The following is a 21,376-nucleotide window of genomic DNA, read 5'->3' on the forward strand; positions in this document are numbered from 1 at the left end:
TGTTTTCTCCCTAGTGTAGATCATCTGTGGCAACCAAGGTCATTTCTGTCACAAAAGTGGTTCTGAAACAAGATAAACTTGGTACATTCAACTTTTTTAGAATTTAATCACAAAGAGATTTGTTCAAATACGTTGCATCAGCAAATTGAGGCAGCACAAGAGAACCCTAAGGGTAGGGCAAATGAGGAAACTCACTGGAACAGGTTGACAGATGCAGAAGACCTAGAAAACACTCTGCACCCACAGAAGCAGCGGAACTCTCATACCACTTTAAGTTGCTTGAAGAAGGGCCATGTGAGCAACCTGCTGTGAAAGAATTACACAACACACCATATAAATCTGAAAAAGAGACAAACAGACAATCAAGAAAGGAAAAGGATACCAACATTTGCAACACCAAAAGGAGAAGAGTGAGAATTGTGAGAAATTCCCTCTTGTGCAAGATAGAAAAATATGTATGTCACAATGACCCAGAGGGGGGTCCTCAAACTTTTTAAACAGGGGGCCAGTTCACTGTCCCTCAGACTATGGTGGGGGGGATGGGGACGGATGGACTATAGTTTGAAAAAAATATGAACAAATTCCTATGCACACTGCACGTATCTTATTTGTAGTGCAAAAAACCAGGAAAAAACAATACAATATTTAAAATGAAGAACAATTTTAATCAACATAAACTTACTACTATTTCAATGGGAAGTATGGGCCTGCCTTTGGCTAATGAGATGTTCAATGTCCAGTTCCATATTTGTCACTGCTAGTCATAACAAATGATGTAAATGTGCATCAGTTAGTCTGGATCTGGTTGGAGATTTCAGATGTCTCATTCGGGAAAAAATCTGTTCACAGACATAGGTGCTGCTAAAGATGGTTGCCATTTTGAGAGCATGGTTCCTGAGATTAAGATATGCCTCAGAGGGGAGAGATGCATAGAAATTAGTAAGGCTGCTTAACTTGAATGCGTCTTTCAGAGAGTCACAATTCTGTAGTTTGGCCAGTTCCATTTGGTAAATCAGATCAACAATTTCAATGTCAACAGAAAATGGGTTGTGGAAAAGCTGTATGTCCTGTTCATGGAGATGCTCTTTAAATCTAATTTGAAGCTGCTTTCCCAACATTTCCAGTGAATCCACACATGTTTTGTTTGGGAATGCAACTGCTGGTTTTTCTGCCAATAGGTTTAGAGTTGTGGGGAGATGGCAGAAGTTTTCCTCCTTCACTTGTTTAATGAGGAGCTCTAATTTCACGTCAAGTGTTTTCACATGTGAATGCGTATTTATTTATTTATTTAAAACATTTTTAGGCCGCCCCCATCGCAACAAAGCCTCGGGGCGGCTCACAACAAGAACAAAATATACAAATATAACAAATTGTACAATAAAAATATTAAAACTCAGTGCATCTCGGCTTAAAAGATTTAAAATCCTATAAATAACCAATAAATTAACAATTAAAATAAGTTTTAAATAAAAAGGTCTTAGCCTGGTGCTGAAAAACAAGTAACAACGGCGCCAGGCGGACCTCTCTGGGGAGCGCATTCCATAGATGGGGCGCCACCGCAGAGAAAGCCCTCCTCTGGGTACTCACTCTCCTAATATCATTCACAGAGGGTTCCTGGAGAAGGGCATCTGTTGCTGATCTCAAGGGGCGGGAGGGCATATATGGACGCAAGCGTTCCTTTAGATACCCAGGGCCCAAGCTGTTCAGGGCTTTATAGGTCATAAACAACACCTTGAATTGGGCCCGGACTTCAATCGGGAGCCAGTGGAGCTGACGGAGAACTGGGGTTATATGAGAACAACGCCCAGTCCCCGTCAGCAGCCTGGCAGCTCTATTCTGCACCAATTGAAGTACCCAGACCATCTTCAAGGGTAGCCTCACATAGAGCGCGTTGCAGAAATCTAATCGAGAAGTTACCAACACGTGTGTCACTGTCGCCAGGCAATCGTTCTCCAGGAAGAGACGCAGCTGATGGATCAGCCAAAGCTGAAGGAAAGCGCTCCTCGCCACCGCCGTCACCTGGGCTTCTAAAGACAGCTCAGGGTTGAGGAGCACTCCTAAACTGTGAACCCTGTCCCTCAGAGGGAGTGCAACCCCATTTAGGACAAGGCCCAAGTCCCCCATCCTGAGGCCCAAACCACCCACCAACAGGACCTCCGTCTTGTCTGGATTGAGCTTCAGTTTATTGGCCCTCATCCAGCCCATTACCTCGGCCAGGCACTAGTTTAGTACAGCCACTGCCTCACCGGGATTGGTGGAAAACGAGAGGTAGAGCTGGGTATCATCAGCATACTGATGATTCCACTGCCCACACCTCCTGATGACCTCTCCCAGTGGTTTCATGTAGATGTTGAATAGCAAGGGGGACAAAATGGACCCCTGCGGAACTCCATGGCATAACTGCCATGGTGCAGAGCCATAGTTCCCCAGCACCACCTTCTGAAATCGGCTGTTGAGATAGGAGCGGAACCACCGCCACGCGGTGCCTCCAACTCCCAATCCCGCTAGCCTATCCAGAAGGATACCATGGTCAATGGTATCTAAAGCCACTGAGAGGTCCAGGAAAACTAACAGGGACACACTCCCCCTGTCTCTCTCCCTGCACAGGTCATCGTACAGGGCGACCAAGGCAGATTCAGTGCCGTACCCGGATCTGAAGCCGGACTGAAATGGGTCCAGATAATCAGTTTCATCCAAGAATGCTTGGAGTTGTCCCGCCACCACCCACTCTAGCACCTTGCCCAGGAACGGGATGTTGGCCACCGGTCTATAATTGGTGGCCACCTCTGGATCCAGGGATGCTTTCTTTAGGACTGGCCGGACTACTGCCTCTTTTAAAGAGGAAGGTACCCAACCGTCTCTTAAAGAGGCGTTGACCACCTCCAGGATCCAGGTCCCAATCCCGTCCTTGGCTTTCTTAAGTAGCCAAGATGGGCATGGGTCTAGTAAGCAGGTGATAGGGCGTACTTGTCCAAGCACCTTGTCCACATCATCAGGCCGCAACAACTGAAATTCATCCATTAATTGTGGACTCGATGGCGTCATTGGCATCTCCTCAGTAGAATCTGGTTCAATAGTAGAGTCAAGCTCATGATGAATCTGAGCGATTTTTTCCCTGAAATGCCCGGCAAAGTCATCACAGCGGGCCTTCGAGGGTGGTACGAGATCTTTCTTTGGGCCTGGATGTATCAGCCCTTGCACCACCCGAAAGAGCTCCGCCGGACAGCATTGTGAGGAGGCAATGGAAGCGGAGAAGAATTTCTTCTTCGCCGCCCTCACCGCCACAGCATAGGCCCGATAATGGGCTCTCAAGTGTGTTCGGTCAGATTGATCCCGTGATCTCCTCCACCTACGCTCTAGACGTCTCTCAACCTGCTTCATTGCCCGTAATTCAGGTGTATACCAAGGAGATGATCACTGATGAGCTTCCCCTTTCCTTGAAGTTGCATATATGTCTCTGCATATATTTTGTAAAGATGGACTTGGGCCGCAGGACTTAGTGAATATTCAGTGAGTTTCTCTCTTTTTTAAACCTGTGTTATTATTTTATTTATTAAAAAATGTTTGCTCCGCTCGCTCAGGCTGCAGCAGAAGCCCAAGATGACACCATGCTGCCTGCCGAAAGGGAGAGCACAACATGAGGGGGAGCTGTGAGGACATGCTCGCCCCGGTCGAGGCCTTCCCGGCTCCTCACTGCTGCCCTGCTTCCAAGCTGGCAGAAGGTCTTCTCGCAAGTGTTCGCCTGGCTCTGGGAGGAGGAGCAGGAGTGGGAGGCCGGAGAGGCGAGTGCAAGGGAGCTCCCCCAGCCAGGAGAGGGCTGCGAGGAGGGAGGTAATGGCTGCTTTCTGTGGGCTGAGGTGAGGGGAGGCACAGGATGGGGCTGCAGCTTGCCAAGCGGGTTGTCTCCTGCCTCTCCCCGCTGCGGGGGGAAGAAGCATGGCAGCCACTCGATGGTGCCCTGAGAAGGCCACTTGCCCTGAGAAGCTGCAGGAGCTGTGGCCTTGCTCCTGCTCTACCTCGGGCATCCGCCCCTGGGCTTGATGAGATGGCTGCGGCTTGGCCCGCACTTGGGGACATGGCTCATATAGCTAAAAATATATTTAAAAAGTTATATTTTTCTTTTTTTAGTGTCTTCGTCTATCTCTCACTTCTGACCACCCTCCTCTCTACTGTAGTCCTGCTCCGTATTCCCACTCTGTATTCAGAGCCAACGCATGTGTCCAGTGGGGGATGAGCCAGCGCACACGCAGTTGAAGGGAACTGTTACAGTTTGGTGTGTGCACTGGCCCTCTGTTAAGTCTCCAAAACTGAAAGAGTTTCAGAGAACGCCTGCGCTGGCTCAGAGCTTTCGGACTCATTTGGAGATCGTTTTCTCTGAACGAGTCTGAAAGCTTGAGGTGGACCAGGTAAATAACCTTGGTGAGCCGTATCCGGCCCACAGGCTGTAGTTTGAGGACCCCTGGTTTAAGTAAAGTATTTTAAAATTACAGCTATATCCTATGTGTCTATATTTTTATCTGGAATACTGCAGAAACATATAAGTTAAGAAGATCATAATATTATATATATTATTCAGTGCTTATTCCTTTGGCCTTCAATTTGTGGGTTATAACTCCCAGTGTTGGTTATACCAGTAGCACCAGTGCCATATTTTCCTTTCACTTGTTAATAAAATAAGAAAAAGTGGGGTGGGGGTGGGGGGAGAGAAACTAACATGCAAGTGTGTCAGTTCTGAAAAGGTCAATACTACTTATTGGAAATATTTATTTATTTATTTATTTATTAAAACATTTTTATGCCGCCCCATTCGCCGAAGCCTCGGGGCGGCTTACAACAATAAATTAAAAGTAATTGTAATATAAATTCCAATAAATATAAACATTAAATTAAAAATACAAAAATGCAATATAAAATAAGCCGCCTTGGCCAGATAAAATCTAGGAATACTAACAGTTAAAATGCCGCTTAAATAAAAAGGTCTTCGCCTGGCGCCGAAAAACAAATAACGACGGCGCCAGCATGAAATTTCAGGTTATTGTTGTCAACACAGGAAAGTGAAAAACCCACTGTCTTATGACAGGATGTTGTTAAAAGAAAATATGTTTAAGAAATAGATCTTGCAGTTTTGGCCCAACCTCCTGGTACAAGTAAAAAACCAGCTAGGAGAATTGTTTACACAAGAAGATGCAACTGTATAGATGTAGCTATGTACAGCATATAGATGTAACCATGCTGGTCTAGTGAATATTTTATTTTATACAGTGCACATTTGTGTAACTCTGGAGCTAGAAGGGAAGAGAAAGCATTGCAGGTTGACAAGTAGAAACTTGCTTAGGGCAAGGAATGATCACATCTGGATGACCAGGCAGAGAAGCTGTACAATAACTGGTCTTTTAACATTTTAGAATACAAGAAAGTAATATGTGTTTGCAACCAGGCTAGTCAGTTACTTTTGTGGGCCAGTAATTATGGATAAATTATCTGCATGGCTGGTCCATTGGTCCTAATGGTTTGTAGTTTTCAGTTTCCACCATTTATAAGGGATTGCTGCCATTTTCTTCTCTGCAGTTACAAATTATCCAAGTTATGCACACGCGTTTGTGTTTAATCACATTTGTTGGTGAATATCCTGGAGGCAATGAATGGACCAAAAGGATATCAGATCTTTAGAATGCAATCCTGACCGATGTCTGTGGGGAAAGTGAAGTGGTGGGCTATCTACCACTTTCTATGCCCCACGAACAACAGTGAAGCTGGCCTGGTCTGGTGGATCTCATTTTGCTGGAATTCTCAGCATCCCAGCACCCTCCTGGGGGCACAGAGGGTCTTTGGATACAAAGACCTAAGGCAGGCTCTACCACCCCAGGCACTATCTTTTGGGAACTACCGCCAGCAGCAACACAGGCAGAAGTATGCACACCTCTGCAGTGCAGGGAGGCACTCCAACATGGACATGCCCACCGCACTGGCAGAAAACTTCTCTGTTGGCCAACAGGCATTTTTACCCTATCTCAAGCCTCCTTGGATTGCTGTCAAAGCTCTTTGTAAATTGTTTCATCCACTCTACTTAACTAGATACATGTAAATGAACAGTACTGCTATTGCTGTTGTTAGTCGCAAAGTCGTGTCCGACCCATCACGACCCCATTGACAACATTCCTCCAGGCCCTCCTGTCCCCCACCATCCCCCGGAGTCCACTTAAGCTCACACCAACTGCTTCAGTGACTCCATCTAGCCACCTCATCCTCTGCTGTCCGCTTCTTCTTTTGCCACCTATTGTTCCCAGCATTAGACTCTTCTCCAGGGAGTCCTTCCTCCTCATTAGGTGGCCAAAGAATTTGAGTTTCATCTTCACTATCTGGCCTTCTAAAGAGCAGTCAGGGTTGATCTCCTCTAGGACTGAGCAGTGTGATCGCCTTGCGGTCCAAGGGACTCACAGCAATCTCCTCCAGCACCACAATTCAAAGGCCTCAATCCTTTGGCGCTCAGCCTTCCTTATGGTTCAGCTTTCACAGCCATACATTGCAACTGGGAAAACCATAGCCTTGACTATACACACTTTTGTTGGCAGGGTGATGTCTCTGCTTTTTAGCATGCTGTCTAGATTTGCCTAGCTTTCCTCTCCAGGAGCAAGCATCTTTTAATTTCTTGGCTGCAGTCCCCATCTGCAGTGATCTTGGAGCCCAGGAAAATAAAGTCTGTCACTACCTTCATTTCTTCCCCATCTGTTTGCCAGGAAGAGAGAGGACCAGATGCCATGATCTTAGTTTTCTTAATGTTGAGCTTCAAGCCAACTTCTGCGCTCTCCTCCTTCACCTCCATCAAGAGGCTCTTTAGTTCCTCTTCCCTTTCTGCCTTGAGAGTGGTATCATCTGCATATCTGAGGTTGTTGATATTTCTCCCAGCAATCTTAATTCCAACTGGTGATTCATCTAGCCCCGACTTTCTCATGATGTGCTCTGCATATAAGTTAAATAGGCGGGGCGACAGTATACAGCCTTGCCAAACTCCTTTCTCAATTTTGAACCAATCAGTAGTTCCGTGCCCAGTTCTCACTGTTGCTTCTTGACCTGCATATAGGTTTCTCAAGAGACAAATAAGATGGTCTGGTACTCCCATCTCTTTAAGAACTTGCCACAATTTGTTGTGATCCACACAATCAAAGGCTTTAGCATAGTCAATGAAGCAGAAGTAGATTTTTTTCTGGAACTCCCTAGCTTTCTCTATGATCCAGCGTATGTTGGCAATTTGATCTCTAGTTCCTCTGCCTCTTCGAAATCCTGCCTGTCCTTCTGGTAGTTCTCAATCCAGATACTGCTGAAGCCTTGCTTGTAGGATTTTGAGCATAACTTTGCTAGCATGTGAAATGAGTGCAATGGTGCGGTAGTTTGAACATTCTTTGGCATTGCCCTTCTTTGGGATCAGAATGTAAACTGACCTTTTCCAATCCTGTGGCCACTGTTGAGTTTTCCAAATTTGCTGGCATATTGAATGTAGGACTTTTACTGCATCATCTTTTAGGATTTTGAATAGCTCAACTGGAATACTGTCGCCTCCACTAGCTTTGTTGTTGCTCAGACTTCCTAAGGCCCATTTGACTTCACATTCCAGGATGTCTGGCTCGAGGTCGGTGACCACCCCATCGTGGTTATCAGGGACGTTAAGCTCTTTCTTGTATAGTTCTTCTGTGTAATCTTGCCACCTCTTCTTAATCTTTTCTGCCTCTGTTAGGTCCCTGCCGTTTTGGTCCTTTATCATGCCCATCTTTGCATGAAATGTTCCCTTCATATCTCCAATTTTCTTGAAGCGATCTCTGGTCCACCCTATTCTATTGTTTTCTTCTATTTCTTTGCACTGTTCATTTAAGAAGGCATTCTTATCTCTTCTAGCTATTCTCTGGAATTCTGCATTCAATTGTTTGTATCTTTCTGTTTTTCCCTTGTCTTTCGCTTCCCTTCTTTCCTCAGCTATTTGTAAAACTTTCTCAGACGGCCATTTTGCTTTCTTGCATTTCTTTTTCTTTGGGATGGTTTTAGTTGCTGCCTCTTGTACAATGTTGCGAACCTCCATCCATAGTTCTTCAGGGACTCTGTCTATCAGATCTAATTCCTTAAATCTATTTGTCACGTCTACTGCATATTCATCAGGATATGATTTAGGTCATACCTGAGTGGCCTAATGCTGTTCCTTACTTTCTTCAACTTAAGCCTAAATTTTGCAACAAGAAGCTCATGATCTAAGCCACAGTCAGCTCCTGGTCTAGCTTTTACTGACTGTACAGAGCTTCTCCATCTTTGGCTGCAGAGCACATAGTCAATCTGATTTCTGGGTTGACTGTCTGGTGATGTCAATGTGTAGAATCGTCTCTTGGGTTGTTGGAAAAGAGTGTTTGCTATGACCATTGTATTCTCTTGACAAAATTCTACCAGCCTGTGCCCTGCTTCATTTTGTACTCCAAGGCCAAACTTGCCTGTTATTCCGGTTATCTTTTGGCTTCCTACTTTAGCATTCCAATCCCCCATGATGATAAGGACATCATTTTTTGGTGTTAATTCTAGAAGGTGTTGTAGGCCATCATAGAACCGGTCAACTTCAGCCTCTTCAGCACCAGTGGTTGGGGCACAGACTCGGACTATTGTGATGTTGAATGGTGTGCCTTGGATTCAAACTGAGATCATTCTGTCATTTTGGAGATTGTATCCCAGTACTGCTTCTCCTACTCTTTTATTGACTACTGCATTTCTTCTGAGGGATTGTTGCCCGCAGTAGTATACCTGATGGTCAGCTGAATTAAATTCACCCATTCCTGTCCATTTTAGTTCACTGATTCCTAAGATGTCGATGTTCAGTCTTGTCATCTCTTGTTTGACCACATCCAGCTTGCCTTGATTCATGGATCTTACGTTCCAGGTTCCTATGGAGTATAGATCTTTGCAGCATCGGACTTTCCTTTCTCCACCAGATACATCTGCAACTGTGTGTCCTTTCGGCTTTGACCCAGTCGCTTCATTCTTTCTGGCGCTACTAGTACTAGCCCTCTGTTCTTCCCCAGGAGCATATTGGACACCTTCTGACCTGAGGGGCTTATCTTCCGTCGTCATATCTTTTTGCCTTTTGGTACTGTCCATGGGTTTTTCATGGCAAAGATACTGGAGTGGGTTGCCATTTCCTTCTCCAGTGGATCACGTTTTGTCAGAGCTCTCTGCTATGACCTGTCCATCTTGGGTGACCCTGCATGGCATAGGTCATAGCTTCATTGAGCTATGCAAGCCCCTTCGCCACAACAAGGAGAAGGAGAGTACTGTTATATTCCTATCTTAACACACAGTGTGAAAGATGTGTATGTTATTAGGGTGTTTAGTGCAGACTGACAAACACTTCTCAATATCATATGCAGACAAGGTAGCCTACTGGGATACATATCTCATAATATGAAATGTTGGTTACAACTGAGCTGTTTACAGAATTTACTCCCTTTTTCTTGAGTAGTCTGTTCAGATTACATTGCAGTTAACAGAGACAGAGTTGGTGAAGTAGAAATTATTTTTTAATCTTCAGCAAATAAATCAAAACATGCCAAAATGTGCCTTATAGAGAAAGGAAGCTCTATAATTTATTTCAGCATTTGCTGGCAATGTTTTGTCGAGGGAGGAATACATATTCTGTGTTCATCCAATTGTTTATTTAAAATTTCTTAATGAGCTCTGGGTAGTTGGAGAAAACACTGAGTAATGAAAACACCATTCAAAAAGATGGCTTTCATGGCATCCTTCAGCTGACTGTCAACAATATTTGACTAGACATGGCATTCTGATTTCCTTCTCAATTTAAGGTGGTAAGAGATTTTTTAAGTCCTGTCCAGCCACAAGCAGAAAGCAATGAGTATTCTACCTATAATAGTAATTGTATTAGGTTTCATATCATTTATCTTGCTGCATATGCACGCTCAATGCGACTGGTCACTATCTCCTCCTTTATAAAGCAGGATTTCCTTTTCCTTAAAATAACGGAAAGTCACATAGCACCTTAAAGACTAGCACATTTATTCTGGCATAAACTTTCATGGACACTGTCTACTTTATTAAACTTGTGAAGTATTAAGCTCAAATTGATCCATCCATCCACACACACACATGCTTGTGGGTAAGTAGAACATGTACACTGTGTTGTCAGAAGGAATTGAGATGCCAAAAAATAGAGACAGTGATAAAAATCTTGCTATTCACAGTGTTGTTGGGTGATAACACAAACATCATTGTAATGGTGAGCTGATTAACATACTTAGTGCAATTTTAAAAACGCTTTGACCTTATGCAAACCACAAGAAGAATATTGCATCCTTTATGAGAGATTTAGGACTATTTATGTATTTGCACATAGACTGACTAGCTTGCTCTATGGAGAATGTAGAATGCATTGCTGGCAAATGGAGGCATATATCAGATTGGAGGATGAACTCTTGAGATTGCAGATAGCATTATTAGGTTCTGTAGTAGCGTTACCTGAATAGGTATGGAGGCAGAGTTGGGCATAGGGTTGGATCTGCCATAGTCTGGTTACTGTGTCTGTATCTCTGTTGTGAGATTGGTGGTGTGGAATAATCCTTTTTGGTTGCTTCCTGTAAGTAAGTAAAGGACTACCACACAAACCCCATGAAAGAGAGAAATATGATTGTCCAGGATGGGTTGTAGATAACTGATGGCATGTCTAATTCAACAGGGAATTATAGAGAACAACAGGTTGTGTTCTGTTGTTTTCTGTTCTGAGTTCATTCTAATGCCAAGGGAAAGTAAAATGAAGAATTCTATTATTATTACTAGAAGTACTATAGTACTATTATAATATCATCCTCATCATCTGTATTGCATATATTCGCAGTGATTGGGACTCTAGGCAGCTCACAACATGAATACATTTCAGATGAAGGCATTTCTGATTCAGTGCCTTAAAAGAAATTATATGGGGACTGGGAAAAGGAAGGGATAATTTGCTCAAGGGAACTGGTGGAAGGTGAGTCAGTAGCAGCAAGAGCAGCTGGGAAGCTTATGTTGCCAAGAGCATCTGGCAGGGTGAAGAAAGGGTGATTGTGCCTGGAGACATTTTCTATTCACTGCTACCTATATTGGCATTTGAACAAATATATCTGCATCTTTTGTCTAGTGGCTAATAAAGCCAAAGTGGACCTTTATAATGTTTTCATAGTACAAGGATGAAACAGGCCATAGTACATGGTTGAGGTTTTATATTCTTTCTCTTTTAACCCGCCCTCCCCCCACATTGGTGGAGTTTGGTATAAATGTAGTAAAATTAACTTTTTTTCTAAATTGACTAAAAACACAAAAGAACAGAGGGAAGCAAATGAAGCATCTCAAAACATAATGTAGTCTCTGAGCAAAACATCTGCCTTAATTTTCTATGATAGAAGGAGAGACAGGTGTTGCATGGATAGGGAAATGATTATTTCTAAAGTATGTGAAAAATGTAGAAACAGGCTTTAATACAATTTTTCATTTTATTTTTGGAGTATTCAATAATCTTGATTTGCCTTTTATTTTGCAGTATTTCAGATGTGGCAATTTGTCAGAGTAACTAGAATTACACAGTTTGGAAAAAGAGAATATTGAAATAATGGGAAATTAGTCATTCTGAGAGTAGACACATTGGGATGGTTCACATGTCGAAATAAGTTAAGCCATCACAGATACATTCACTCCAGACTATGTTCCCAAATTAATCTGATCTAGAATTAGGTATTATCTCAGCAAATATGTCTCCTAAAACATACATTTGCCAAGATAACACATTTCCTGGATGGAGACAGTACATTGTGTTGTCTATTGAGACAAATTGCTGCTAATTGAGCTCTACTTTGATTTTCCTTCTTTAATTGGGGGGGGGGGGAGAGAGAGAGCGCACACAAAGAACTAGATACTATTAAACTAGCTAGGTGTTATTACATTACATACCACAAAACTCTTATGTCTAGTGCAGAGAAAATTAACTCAGATCCTAAATATCTAGAGTGGGAATGCATAACTTCAGGACCAGGGGCCAAACCTGCTCTTCCTTGGATCCCAGCATGGCTCTCTGGGGTCCTTCAGAAGGTCACACCCCTTCCCTCGACCATTACCATTTTCCTCCAGCCATCGTACAATCACTGAACATTTTCCTAATTTTTGTGCAGTTTGTCATCTAAGGCTTAGTTAGCAGCACTAAGAGTTCTAAGCAATATCTAAAGCCCCCGGAAACTTCTCTGAAATGTAATTCAGCCATTAGTTCAGCATCCTTGGTCTTGGGACACTGGGCATATTTAGGCAGGTGGCAGATGTTGTATTTGGACAGTGCTCATTGATTCTTCCTCCTACCAACTCTTCTCTGAAATCACTTCTCAACCATTTTTCCTCAGCCATGCATATTTCAGGTTTTGGAACATGGCTCTGCCATAGTTTCTTTGTTTGTTTGATTGTTTCAGATATATTATGGCATAGCTGTTCGACCAAGTGGATCTCAATGGATTTCTCAGCAGTGCAGGGACTATTTCACCTTCTCAGCCTCTGGAGATTTGCCCAAATTGTGGGTCAAATGTCACGCTATCCCTCTGAAGGTCAAAAAGCCATATAGCAGTTTTCAGAAAAGTCCTTTGTTAAGCGTTCCTATGGGCAAAATGTCACAGGAGGTTAGAAGATACGGTTTCATATTTTTCATGGCATAAAGAAGTATCTGCAGCTGCTGCAAGTCTTGGTGGCAAAATAGAAACATAGAAACAGAGCGAGTCAGAAGGGGCCTCCCAGGCCATCTAGTCTGACCTCTGGCACCATCCGGCTCTGCTCATGACATGCCCACCATGTGCATGTCCAGCCTATCTTTGAACACCCGCACCGATGGGGCCTCAACCACCTCCCATGGAAGCCCATTCCACACCCTCGGGGTCCTAACTGTCAGGAAGTGCTTCCTGGCATCCAAATGGAACCTTGGCTCCCTGAGCTTTGCTCCATTGGAGCGTGTCCTACCTTCCTCTAGAGGGGAGAACAGGTCTCTACCCATCTCCATGTGACATCCCCTCACATACCTGTATGTCGCCAACATATCCCCTCTGAGTCTCCTCTTCTCCAGGCTGAAGAGACCCAGTTCCCTCAGTCTCGCATCATACCGCATCCCCTGCAAACCGGCCACCAACCTTGTGGCCCTACGCTGCATTGCCTCTAACCTGACTATATCCTTTCTGTAATGAGGGGCCCAAAACTGAGCACAATACTCCAGTTATGGGCGCACCAGAGTCGTATAGAGTGGTAGTAATACCTCTCTCAATCTCGAAGCCACACTTCTGGCTATGCAACCAAGGGTGGCGTTTGCCCTCTTGACCATCGCATCACACCGCTGACTCATTCATACTGCAGTCTACCAGTACCCCAAGGTCCTTTTCACAAGTGTTGCTCTCCAGCCACTTGTCACCTAACCTGTACTTATGACAGCTATTCCTATGCCCCAAGTGCAAGACCTTGCACTTATCCACACTGAACGCCATCCTGTTGTCTCCTGCCCACTTCCATAGTCTGTCCAGATTATTATCATCATCATCATCATCATCATCATCATCATCATCATTATTATTAGAACATTTCTATGCCGCCCCTTGCCGAAGCCTCGAGGCGGCTTACAAACACAATAAAATACAATAAAATACAAGAATAACAATATAAAATTAAAATTAACAATATAAAATAAATAAAAATATAAAGGAGTACCTGCTCCTCAGTTGTGGCCACTGCTCCAGTTTTATTGTCGTCTGCAAATTTGATCAGCAGACTGTTCACCCCTTCTTCCATGTCATTTATGAAAAGATTAAACAGGATCGGCCCCAGGACAGAGCCCTGGGGGACCCTGCTTGTCACTGGCCACCATCCCAATGATTCCCCACTAATGGTTACCCTCTGCTTTCGGTCAGTCAACCATGCCCTAATCCACCGGACAGTGCTTTGGTGTATCCCAAAACTCCTCAGTTTCTCCACCAGGATATCATGGGGCACTTTGTCAAAATCCAGGTATACCACATCCACTGCATTCCCCTCCATCTAGCCATCTCGAAACCTTGTCATAGAATTCCACAAGGTTTGTCTGGCAGGGTTGGTTTTGGTTTGTTTTTGCAGAAGCTGTGTTGTGTGGCTGTCAGCCTCCCTTCCCTATCTGGCATCACTTGTTCTCTCTCTATTATGAGCCTTTCCATTGTTTTTCCTACAATGGACGTTTTTCCTACAACAGGTCTGTAATTGCCCATGTCCATTCTACTACCCTTTTTGAAAATTGGGACCACTGACGCCACCCTCCAGTCCTCTGAAACTTCACCCGTTCTCCACGAGGCCTCAGAAATGGAGGCCAGCGGGCGTGAGAGAACCCCTGCCAACTCTCTACGTATGCTTGGCTGTAACCTGTCAGGGTCTGGAGCCTTTGTAATGTCCAATGCCCTGAGGAGACCCTCGACTTCAAGGGGGGGTGACTCTAATCTGTGCCCCTAAGTCCCCAGCCTCATCTAATCTCCTATGCGGATATCCCCCATCCTGCTCTGGGGAGAACACAGAGGCAAAATAGTCATTTAGCATCTGTGCCTGTTCCCTTGTAATGAATACATTTTTTAATGCATATTTCTCTCTCCTTTTCCCCCCTACCTCACCTAGGATGCCTTTGAAGTACTGGCTGAAAACTATGAATTCAGAGAAAATGAAGTGTCTTGCCTTGCATTTAGGAGAGCTGCTTCTGTGCTGAAATATCTTCCATTTACTATAGTTCGAGTAAACGATATTGAAGGACTGCCCTGGATTGGAGAACAAATCAAAGAGGTCGTTGAGGTAAGATGTAGACATTGCTACATCAGACAATTTCTTCAAAATCCAGACCGAGGGTTGTTTCTCAAGCTAGTCTCACTTAGAGAAGACTCATTAAATGAACAAAGTTTAAATTGGGGTAACAGTGAATACAATACACACACAAATAATCATAATCTTAACATTTCTAATTTAGCTGAACTGTTGTATGAAGCTAAAATTAAAAATGTCTTGTTCGGTGAATAATAAACCAAGCCAAATCAAAGTTACAATCACTGAAGAATCAGTCATTTAAAGATAGGGGCATGGATCCAGAAATATTGTTTTGCCAGCAGAACAGGTATTGTTGGTGGATTGAGACTTCTTGCCCTCTCCTTTGTCCCTGCAGTTTCCTCATATACCCTCCAAACAGGCAGGCAGAGAAAGGAAATCCTGTTCTGCAAGCATTACCCTTCTCCTGTCAGAAGAATGTTTCTGTATCTACCTGCATGAATGGAGAAAAGGGAGATTTTTGTAACTAAATTTTACAAAGAGAAAAATAACTAAAAATTTCAAGTGTTCCTGCATAGCATACTGAGACTGCAAGCCTGAACATGAGCACAGTCTTATTTACTTATGTAATTTTTTTCTAAATAAATATTCATTAGTAAATTTGCAAGATAACTTGCATCCTCTTCGGCCGTACTGTTTTAAAACAGAACAACATACAGTAAACTACCAAGCTTAGAATGCATCAAAAACATGCTTGGGATCCAGCAGTGACCATGGCTGGGAGGAGAAGGGAGTGGGGTAGAAGAGTAAGGCAGCCAGAATGGTGGCATTAAGGATTCACCCAAGACCTTATGAGGTCCTGAGAAAGTTATGAGGTCTGCATGAGAGGGAAATGTTGCTGACTTGAGCACCAGCAGGGGCTGGTTTAGTCACCATCAGATACTGGCTCAGTCTTATGGGAAGCAGAGGAGAATCTCCCCTGAGATGAGATGGGAAAAAGCAGCCAAGCAGTGGCACCAACTGCAAGGAGGAAGGGAAGGGAAAGGGGGAGATCATAGGGAATATGAATGCTACTATTAATCCATAGCATGAAGGACCACTGCTCGAGGGGCAGTGAGCTTTAACCTGTCCTTACTTTGAAGACTTTGCGGGGGGGGGGTCCCTCCCACCTACTCTTATGCACTTGCAATCTGCGTAGGAAAAAAGCTTCTTTGAACCAACAGGGCAAAAAGTTAAGGGGCCTGATCTTGACTTGCTCCCTCAGTGTTTTGGGTAAGGAAAAAGAACAGACACAGCTGCATGCTAAAAGTAGTGGATCTGGCTCTCAACCAGCATCAGATGGGACGCCTGTCCTCACAAAGGAGAATGAGGAAGCTCTGCATGTCTTATGCTGCTTCCTGCTTAGCGTGAGCTACAGCTATGCTAATACCACCTTCACTGCTGCAAAATCATTTACTGTAAATTCCTACTGAGAACACTACAGTAGAACTGTGTTCCTACAATTAAGTGGAAATCATTTGGCAACTAAACCATCCCTCTGCTCACCATTCTTTTTAGCAGCTGGCATATTTTCCCCACTGTTATTTTAATAGGGAAAATAATACTGTATTAAGTGCTGTGTGGGACCACCACTGTAGTTTATTTCCAGCTTAGTGTGCAATTTCAGAACCTCAGCAATATTAAAGACCCCTAATGCAGGCACATTCGAACAGCACAAGCTGATGCATTTCTAGTCAAAAGTAAGTTCTGTGAAGCTCAGTGGAACTTACTCTCAGGTAAAATTAGTGTTTAAAAGCTGAGGATGATAATTCAATGGCTTATTGTCCTAAAAATATATCCTTTGGAAAGCTTTCCTGCCAAAAAGAGAAAAGAGTAAATCTGTATGTCTTTTAAATCTATAGGATATCTTAGAAGAAGGAGAGAGTCCCAGAGTGAATGATGTTCTAAACAATGAAAAATACAGATCATTTAAAGTAAGTCTATTTTGCTCTTTTCCTTTTTGCTCTTTTCAAAAGCCTTATGAAATATGCATTCCTTTGCCCCCAAGACACCATCCTTGTTACAGACATGGAAGAAAAATCAAATATTTAAATTGATGGATCAGATGAAAAAATGGTTGCATAATGCTGCAACCCTATACACCCAGGGTGGAGAATGTGGTCTGTCAGACTGGCCTCTCTGGTCAGTGGGCGTTTGGGTGAGGCCGTTTGCCTCCCTGTCGCCCTGCCCCCCCAGAATGACTGAGCTGTGTGTCTGTTGCTCTGCTCCCTGTATGGAGAGACAATGAAGGAGCAAAGCTCTCTCCTCCCCCATGCTCCCCACACAGAGAATGCAAAGGAGGTTCTTTGGTGAAGGTTGCTCCACCAAGCTTTCCATAGCAGAAAGAAGTCCAGGAGGAGCAAAGCAGCTCCCCATCTAAGACACCATCTGGAGGGGCTCTCGGTTGAGGATCTGATGGCATCATGGGTCACTCCATATGACTCCTGATGTCTTCTGGCCTGTGAGAGGGGTCTGGGAGGGGCAGTGGTCCCTGTCACCAAAAATGCTCCCACTTTCTTGGGTATTGGCCCCATGGACATAGAGTCTGATCATGGCGGCATCCATCTCCCTCCCCGCATACAGCATGACTACATCCTGATATGGCATCATTGCTACTGGGCATCTGTTTAGAAGTGAGCAGGGATGCCACTTGGAACGGCCCCAATGTGGCTTGAAGCAGCAAGATATTTGAATTTTTATTTTAAAATCCTAAAACAAAAGGAAAGGAAAATAAAATTTTACTCCCACTTAGCTCTCCACTAAGTAAGCCCAAAAATGTGGGGATTCCCCCCCCTTCCCTCCACCCCATTCTGAGGGGCTCTTTTATCTGGCTCCCACCTGTGCAAAATTGTGTGTGTGTTGGGGCGGAGGGCTGGCCTGGTCTGAACACTTCAGGATCCTTTAGGCCTAAAGGCATAACTCCTGCCAACTAACAGTTAGAGGAGAGAGCAGTGCACTGGAGGTGGTCGCTAACCAGAACTGATTCCCATCTTTCTTTCTGCTGTGGGAATGCATTCCCCACTGAAGGGGGGTGGATTTCTCCCATTCAATATCAGTCTTCTGGCAGATAGGGCCAAAGTGCTGGAACTTCAGTGGAATTTGAACTGCAGCTTTAGGTGGCAATCCTATGAACAGTTAGTTGCCTAGGCATAAGCACCATTGAACACCGTATGATTTACTTTCGACAAAATATGCAGTACATGATCTTTATCCTGTTCTCCTGCATGTGGTGCTGCAGAGAATATATCTTTCTTACATTCTCCATGCCTTTGAATGTTAAGACTAGCCTTCGTCAGCCTGGTCCCTCTAGCTATGTTGAACCACAGCTCCCATAATCCCTAGCCAGCATGGCTTTGGAGGCTGGGGTGATGGGAGTTGTAGTCACATAGCTAGAAGGCTCCAGTTTGGGAAAGTCTGGTCTAGGCATTGGAGCTATGCAAATTCAACATTCCCATATTAATGGATGTGTGAAAAATACATATGTTACTTTTTATTTGAAATTTACTTTAGCTGGTTCATTTTGGATTGATTTCCAAGTAAAGTTGTTTAGGCTGAAGATTGAGTACACTAAATCTTAGGACACATTCTTAGATACACCTAGCTCGGAGTGAGTCCTGTTAAACTTACCTCTCATAGAATCATAGAATAGTAGAGTTGGAAGGGGCCATGAAGGCCATCGAGCCCAACCCCCTGCTGCCGCAGGACACCATGTTACACCATCCCACTCAGATGGCTGCACAGGTTCTTTTTGAATGTCTAGTGTGGGAGAGCCCACGATCTCTCTAGGCACCTAGTTCTACTGTCATATTGCTCTGACAGTGAGGAAGCTTTTCCAGATATCTAGCCTGAATTTTGGTTGTCACAGCTTGAATTGATTATTCCGTGTCTTGCACTCTGGTATCAGCGAGAAGACGCTCCTCTTTGTGAGGTACTTATAGAAGGATGTCATGTTCCCCTTCAGTCTTCTTTTTCTGTAGCTGAACATGCCCAGTTCTCTCAAGTCTCTCCTCAAAGGGCAGTGTTTCCAAAGGCTGGATTATTTTTGTTGCCCTCCTCTGGTCCATTTCTAATTTTTCTGCATCTTTCTTAAATCTTGGTGCCCAGAACTGGACACAGCATTCCAGATGAGGTGTGACTAGTGAGAGAAACTACCTTTTCTCATGATTTGGAAGTAATACTTCTATTAATGCATCCCAAAGTAACATGATTGCACTATTACTAACAGCAGTGAATCTAGCTTTACTGACAGTAGAGGTGGAAAAGTTTAATTTTGTTTCTGTGACTGTCATTGATAGTCCAGTTTTTTAAAATGCTGTACTAATTTTTATGTAAGAATTTATAAAACATCTGTGAATTTTTCTGATTCCATTTAAAGACTACTAAGCAAACAAAATAATAACAATTAATAGATAAAGATCTAAATACTTTTTGGAAAATGATTACCAAATATAATCATTCCTTACAAACAGCAAGCTTTCCACAAAGAGTAGGTAATTTCACTTGTTATATCTAAAATATAGAGTAAAATATGTATTTTAACTGTCCAGGATTTTCATCTGCTCCTTATCATAATTGCTTCAAAAATAACAATAATCTCATTAAAAGGAAAAGATAAAATTAGCATGCCTCACATTCAAAGAATGGAGATTCACCAGAAATGAAGAATTAAAATGGGACCCCCCCACTGTTATTTCTCAAATCCTATGAATGGCAATGAAATGTTTGAGAGAAAGCACTGACAAAATGCACATGAATAATCAGCATTTTGTTGCTTTGGGATATCAATTCACATCTGAAAAATTTGCTTTTCTTCATTTTCTCTATAATGTTCCTATAGCAACTGTCCCATAGTTAGAAACAACAAAAGCTTTGGGAATAATCCACCACAGTTTCTCTCACAAAACCCCCACTGAAGCTGCTACTTGCCCTGGGAGGAAAACAGCTGTTGGTACCTGTAACTGCTTCCTTCACCATAACCATGGCGCAGGGGGAAAGTTGAAACACAGTCCTCTCCACATGCTGTATTCCTGATGAGAGGAAGGGACATGCGGCACTGGAGTTGCTGGGCAGCTGGAGCAGGACTGTTCTTCATGCCAAGTGGTCTCAGTCCTGATCACCTCTCATCGCTTGCTTGCTTGCTTCCTGCCTTGTTATTCATTATTCAAAACATTTATTAGGCTTTTACTGTAAAAGGATTTCCCTCTCCCCTGCTTATTCCTGTTGTATCCAATGGCTGGTATTCAGTGTTAGTCTAACTTAAATCCAATACACTCCAATGGACCTACACTCAGTAGGAATAATGTTGGATAAATAAGTCTTCATTTCCCACTTCATGGCAAGTTCTGTATCTTTAAAGTTACATCATAAACCAAATTTAGAGTGTAATGTACAGTGTATCTCAGAAGTGAGTACACCCCTCACATTTTGTAAATATTTTATTATATCTTTTCATGTGACAACCCTGAAGAAATGACACTTAGCTACAATGTAAAGTAGTGAGTATACAGCTTGCATAACAGTGTAAATTTGCTGTCCCCTCAAAATAACTCAACACACAGCCATCAATGTCTAAACCACTGGCAACAAAAGTGAGTACACCCCTAAGTGAAACTGTCCAAATTGGGCCCAAAGTGTCAATATTTTGTGTGGTCACCATTATTTTCCAGCACTGCCTTAACCCTCTTGGGCATGGAGTTCACCAAAGCTTCACAGGTTGCCACTGGAGTCTTCTTCCACTCCCCTCCATGATGACATCACGGAGCTGGTGGATGTTAGAGACCTTGCGCTCCTCCACCTTCCATTTCAGGATGCCCCACAGATGCTCAATAGGGTTTAGGTCTGGAGACATGCTTGGCCAGTCCATCACCTTTACCCTCAGCTTCTTTAGCAAGGCAGTGGTCGTCTTGGAGGTGTGTTTGGGGTCGTTAACATGTTGGACTACTGCCCTGTGGCCCAGTCTCTGAAGGGAGGGGATCATGCTCTGCTTCAGTATGTCACAGTACATGTTGGCATTCAAGGTTCCCTCAATGAACTGTAGCTCCCCAGTGCCGGCAGCACTCATGCAGTCCCAGACCATGACACTCCCACCACCATGCTTGACTGTAGGCAAGACACATTTGTCTTTGTACTCCTCACCAGGTTGTCGCCACACATGCTTGACACCATCTGAACCTATCAGACCACAGGACATGGTTCCACTAATCCATGTCCATAGTCTGCTTGTCTTCAGCAAACCGTTTGCGAGTTTACTTGTGCATCATCTTTAGAAGAGGCTTCCTTCTGGGATGACAGTCCTGCAGACCAACTTGTGCAGTGTGCGGCATATGGTCTGAGCACTGACAGGCTGACCCACCACCCCTTCAACCTCTGCAGCAATGCTGGCAGCACTCATACGTCTATTTCCCAAAGCCAACCTCTGGATATGATGCTGAGCACCTGCACTCAACTTCTTTGGTCGACCATGGCAAGGTCTGTTCTGAGTGGAACCTGTCCTGTTAAACCACTGTATGGTCTTGGCCATTGTGCT

General features: G+C 43.8%; 1 protein-coding gene across 1 annotated transcript in view; it reads left to right on the plus strand.

Annotated features, from left to right (window-relative positions):
* The window catches only part of DNTT (DNA nucleotidylexotransferase), a 136,617-nt gene that overhangs the window by 27,513 nt on the left and 87,728 nt on the right, over positions 1 to 21,376 (plus strand). Inside the window, exons 6-7 of the mRNA XM_044420036.1 lie at positions 14,674 to 14,844; positions 16,713 to 16,784. Of these exons, the coding sequence (XP_044275971.1) occupies positions 14,674 to 14,844; positions 16,713 to 16,784 (243 nt within the window). The remainder of the gene's footprint in view (positions 1 to 14,673; positions 14,845 to 16,712; positions 16,785 to 21,376) is intronic.

This window comes from Varanus komodoensis, unplaced genomic scaffold (assembly GCF_004798865.1).
Source record: "Varanus komodoensis strain SLA01 unplaced genomic scaffold, ASM479886v1 scaffold11, whole genome shotgun sequence".
Classification (NCBI taxonomy): Eukaryota; Metazoa; Chordata; class Lepidosauria; order Squamata; family Varanidae; genus Varanus; species Varanus komodoensis.